At 52.3% G+C, this 4,906-nt stretch overlaps 1 protein-coding gene across 1 annotated transcript; it reads right to left on the bottom strand.

Moving 5' to 3' along the window:
• Positions 1 to 320: 320 nt before the first annotated feature.
• LOC119101511 (cuticle protein CP14.6) lies at positions 321 to 3,170 on the bottom strand. The gene is made up of 3 exons (XM_037224852.1): positions 3,140 to 3,170; positions 2,346 to 2,446; positions 321 to 739 (listed from the first exon to the last, which is right to left on the bottom strand). The coding sequence occupies exons 1-3, from the start codon at positions 3,146 to 3,148 to the stop codon at positions 508 to 510; spliced, it is 342 nt and encodes a 113-aa protein (XP_037080747.1). The 5' UTR covers positions 3,149 to 3,170; the 3' UTR covers positions 321 to 507.
• Between the last annotated feature and the right edge of the window lie 1,736 nt (positions 3,171 to 4,906).

Here is a 4,906-nt window from a genome sequence, read left to right as displayed (position 1 = left end):
GCTGTGAGTGCCATCAACGCAACCGTCCGAAGCGTAAATCAGAATTTTTTCTTAAAAGGAAATAACCAAATGATCCCAGAAAATATCTGATGGCGGTTAATTGTTTATCTCCAGTTCCCTTTTTTGTAAGGCTCAGTTCCTTTACGGCTAGATATCCAGCGCCGGCGCCGCATGAGTAAAGCGTCGCCGTCCCGCCACCACCGGTGTTGGCATAGTGGGGGGTTCGATAGCGCAAACGTGCTCTTCGCAAATACCGGATATCTATCGTCTTGTGAGTTCCTGTCTGTACAGTAGTGATGGGGTCATACACTGAAGCGACATGGAACAGTTTATTGGTGGCGCAGACATTTCACCACTCAGTAACGAGAGACGCAACGATAGGACGCAACACAGACTGGCCAGCACCGGTCAAACATCTCTCAACGGGACTGGCGATCGAGACATGTCACGCAACTAGTGTATCACAAGGGAAAAGACAGCCACCATCGGGCCCTGACAAGAGACGCGCTACTCGTGATCCGCAACATTGCCTATGTGCTCGCGGGTGTGGCTGAAGTCGGGCAGGTGGTCACCCTCCGGGTGGAAGCCGTTCTCGTCGGCCGTCCAGGTGACGGTGTAGGTGACGCCCTCCCACTCGTACGAGTAGGAGCCTCTCCTTACGTAGTTGCCAGTCTCCGGCTCGTTGCCCGGGTACGAAATGCCGTCCTCGTTGGCTGAGATCCCATTGGTGGTCTCGTACCTGTGGACGGAGTTGATGTAAGGGATCTCAGGCATACGTAGGCGTCGATGTCACGCGCACGCGGGAGCGCACGAGACGTAAACTTCTGTCTGTTCAGTGTGCTCACAAGGGCGTGGTATGCGCACAGTCGGCGACCAAGCGGATCTTCCGGGGAATTTTAGCACCCTGTAAATTATCCTTTCACTTTACTGCTCCGCGGTACGACGCCCTGCAAAAAGCCCACTATGCAAAGTGAACCATGACAGTGACGCCAATTTAGCGATCCATTTGACACGGCTTTTATGGGCGGACGCGGCGCGATGGCAACACTGCTAATCCCACCGTAGCTTTTTCTTGCATCTAGATTACGTAAGCGCCTCTAAGTAGCCGCCCATGAGGCCCGACGCGTCACTTTGCACTGGTCAGATCGGCGAGCTGAAGCACTGCGCAGGGGATTAGGGGAGGGGCCGGTCAAGGCTCACGCTGCGTCGGATGGACGTGGCTTGACGGCGGAATGTAGTCATTGGGTGGGCGCTAGAAATAAATCTCGGTCAGCAAACAAGGCGTGCTTTGATGCGCGGCAGCCGGCACGCGACACCCGCCCTGCCCCCTTCTGAGGGAGTGGGGCGCTTGCGCGGGCTTCGCCGCGATGAAGGCTGCGGGGTACCGCGCCCGGAAATCACGGCGGTTGGGGCCGTGGGAACAGGACAGGGTGGAGACCCTCGGCAACGTTAACTGAGAACACTGCAATCTACCAAGCGAGCTTGCGGATCTTGTGCCTGGAGCTATTAGAACATTTAGTTTGCAAAACGCCGTTTATAGGTCACAGCCGCCGTACACCAAAAGGGTGCCATGACCACGCAGTCCGCACGCTAGGTCGTGGTCCACGCTAGGACCACCACGTGGTCCCGGCCTCCGACTGAGCGGGCGGTAAGGGCGAAAATGTTCGGAGCCATTACAGAGCATAGAAAAATCCCTAGCAAAACTATGTCAAATAAAGGGGGTAAAGGCAGCAACTTTTTACGACATAAACTCTAGGATGATTCACCTGTAGACACAATCCCTTTCAAGAGTTGCGGAACCTGAAATTCGCGGGCTACGGCATCCTCTGTTGGTTCCTATCGTTGATTTTTCACAGTCCGTTCGCTTGGTCCTGTAGCATTTCTGCAAATTGACTTTGGCCCTGCGGTGGGTTGAAGGGAGCTAACAGAAAGTTGGTACTCATATGCAATAATTGAAGGGATTCTTGGCCGTGGTCGCAAATCACCGCGAACCCAACGGTTGCAAAAACACAGGCAGGATGTACTTCGTTTTCCAATGCGTGGTTGAATGTAATGCATTTACTTGGTGGGCCTAATGACTGATACAAATGATAGCTTAGCGTCGCACTGAATGAATGAGACGTTGCGTAGAAATCATGAACTTCACTGGCACCGCTTATATGCGCGGGAGTCTATCGAGACAATTCCTAGGGTTTCCAATCAAATATTCTATTCAGCCTGATATAGGACGGCTCTATGAGAAAACGGAGGCTCTTGGCGAATCCTTTCAATCTCAGAACTAGAAGTTGTGCGACTTGTTCCAGATCTGTTCAAAGCCGGGCCAATATTGGTTCTGGTCCACTTACTCGGCGTTGTAGGAACCGTCCTCTTCGATTCCGTACTGGTAGTTCCTGATCCGCGCCGACTTGTCGGCGAGGGCCACGCACACCAGGCAGGCGAGGACGATCTGAAAAACCCGACACCGCAAGGGTAAACGAGGTCAGGTCTCGGACCCTGAGCGACTTCAAACCAACAGACTAATGGCAGGCGATTACCTCTGTTCAGCGGTCATCCTGGGTGCATAAGAATACAGAACGTGGTATAACAATGTTGGGATGTGGGTTGTTGTGCGTTTGAGGAAGTCGTCCGTTCCCTGCTACAATCGATGCAGTTTACCATCACAAAGTGCCACTGTTGCGAATGTCGAGGACCGGCAAAAGTTTCAATCCAGCGATACGCACATCTTAATTCACATCCTCACAGTATGCAGCGACGCGAGAACGCTGGGGCCGGGAGCGACTGAGTCCCCAACTGTCTGAAAGGTTGGTGCTGGTCCGGTGGTAGCTGACTTAGCAGAAATAAGAAAATAGCTATCACCCGTCCCATAACTTGGAGTACTTATTGCCCTTGGCCAAGTGAAATGTTTTACAAATTTTAAAAACCAATGTTGTCAGATGTTTTATAAATAACGGCATGCAAATATCGTCAGATATTTTTTTAAAAAACATTAATAGCCTAGGTCGTTCGCTTGCACGGCACTGCCGACCGGACGGTCTCCAGAGCGGCCCTTGTGCGCGTTGTCCAGGTGCGGCGGCTGCGGCGGGCGCAGGGCCGACCCTGAGTGAGAGACCCCGCTGGCGTGCGGCCGGCGACCACTTACCAGCTTCATACTGGTACACGGCGCTGGGCAACACTGGTGACTGCCCGGTGGCCGGGCACGACTTATATATGGCCGCTCAGCCTGCGGTCGCCCCCTTCGACCAGGCGGTCAGAAGGTCGGCGACAAGAACTGGCTGCCCGCATGAGACGCGTGGCGGTCTGGTCATCTTTCTCGAGCAATGCTGAGTGGCGCGCATTCTCACTTTGATGTGTGAAAATGTTGGTTGTCTTCCACAGTTGCATTTGAGGGCAGCGTGGCCCTTTCCCACGAGACCGGTGCAAAATATGAGGCACTATTCACACCAAGGCTAATAGGAGCGACACAATGTTGCCATGTAGTACGTACCTTCACTAACCGCACTCGAAATATATGGCTTACATCACGGCCTTGTCCTGTCGGAGAGTTCTCGTGTTTGATCAACGAGTGCTGTGGGACAGATCATGATAAGTACATGGTAAGTAATGTTCGTTGGGGTTGTGCCTGGCTGGTGAACTCTGGCTTGCGCCATAAGATTGTGTTAGCCTAACTGCAAGTTCGGGTCATCTGAGGTCACGTCACGACGTCACAAATGAACCCCTTGTAAACCAATTGTATGACCTCCCATGTTTGTGAGTGATGTATTTGGGAAGTGAAGCTTTGGATCACGATCTCACAGGAGGTCAGCTTAAGCCTCGGTTTATTCCGTGGCACGACAAAGCGACACCGTCTTATGAAATGCTCAGGGCGGTTAATAGCTTCAGAACCAGGTAGCCGTCGGGCAGACACGTTTTACACAGGCCATGTCGCTTGTAGCGTGCCGATAATTCACCCGGTGAGGCTGAGAGGTTGTAAACAGGATGTTGAATCTTCTTGACCTATGTCATCAGCTTGGTACGCGAATTTGAGACTGCACGTTGCAGACACTACAGAGTAGACATTCTCTGAACTACTCAAATGAAATGATTCGTGACGCATGGATCGAGGATCGCGTTCCCGCCCGGCTGCTGAAACTTATTCCTCATTCTTGGAGAAAAAAACGACGCATTAGATGGGGGTCGAAATAGAAACACTTCTTCCCTAACCCGCTAACCTGACCAAGGTCAGAGACTTCGTGAGATTTTAGGGTCAAAGTCGCCAGGATTTTGTGGACTAGTTTTACAAAACTTTGCAACAGACGTTTTTATAAATACAAAATGTCCACCACAGCTTAGTGCTTAGGGGTGACTGCGCACGTCACTGAGGCTGCGTTCCCTCGGCCATCGGAAATTGTTAGACGCTGTCTGAGCCAGGCACTGCCTCGTCCATCGCCCCACCGAGGGATGTGAACCTCGGCTCATCAGCGACCTCCGAGAAGCTATTTCGCGAAGGGACCACAGGCTCCGCTGTTTTCCAAGGCGACCAGTTAAAGCTGATGACGCTGAGGGAGGCCGCAGTATTTTTGGTTCTTTCTGTTCTCAGCTTTCCCAGCCGCTGATCCACGACAGCGGCGACTTTTGCGTGGGTCTCAAGTGTGTGGAAAACGTAACACGAATAATGTGTCGAAGTGATCCCGGATGAATACGAAGCTTAGGAATTTGACTGTTTACCGATTGCCATTACAACATTGCCAAGGCGCCCTAAATAATGTCGTTAAAGGCGGTTCGGTTTGTGCCAACGGCGACCTGTCTATGCGCAGGGAAGCAAGAAAGGAGTGCCTGTACCGACTTCATTTCCAGTGTCGCATCTACTGTTCAGCCCATGATCAAAGCAGTGACTACTCCTATCGACCCATGGGCGGGTACGTGTCGT

Source organism: Pollicipes pollicipes, unplaced genomic scaffold (genome assembly GCF_011947565.3).
Source record: "Pollicipes pollicipes isolate AB1234 unplaced genomic scaffold, Ppol_2.1 Scaffold_4881;HRSCAF=5763_pilon_pilon_pilon, whole genome shotgun sequence".
Classification (NCBI taxonomy): Eukaryota; Metazoa; Arthropoda; class Thecostraca; order Pollicipedomorpha; family Pollicipedidae; genus Pollicipes; species Pollicipes pollicipes.
The sequence above is the reverse complement of the archived record's forward strand: the minus strand, read 5'-3'. Positions and strand labels throughout refer to the sequence as shown.

Excerpts from the sequence above, each read along its gene's own strand:
- LOC119101511 (XM_037224852.1), bottom strand. Across the intron at positions 740-2,345 it reads GACGGTTCCTACAACGCCGA|GTACGAGACCACCAATGGGA; the intron begins GTAAGTGGACCA and ends CTCCGTCCACAG.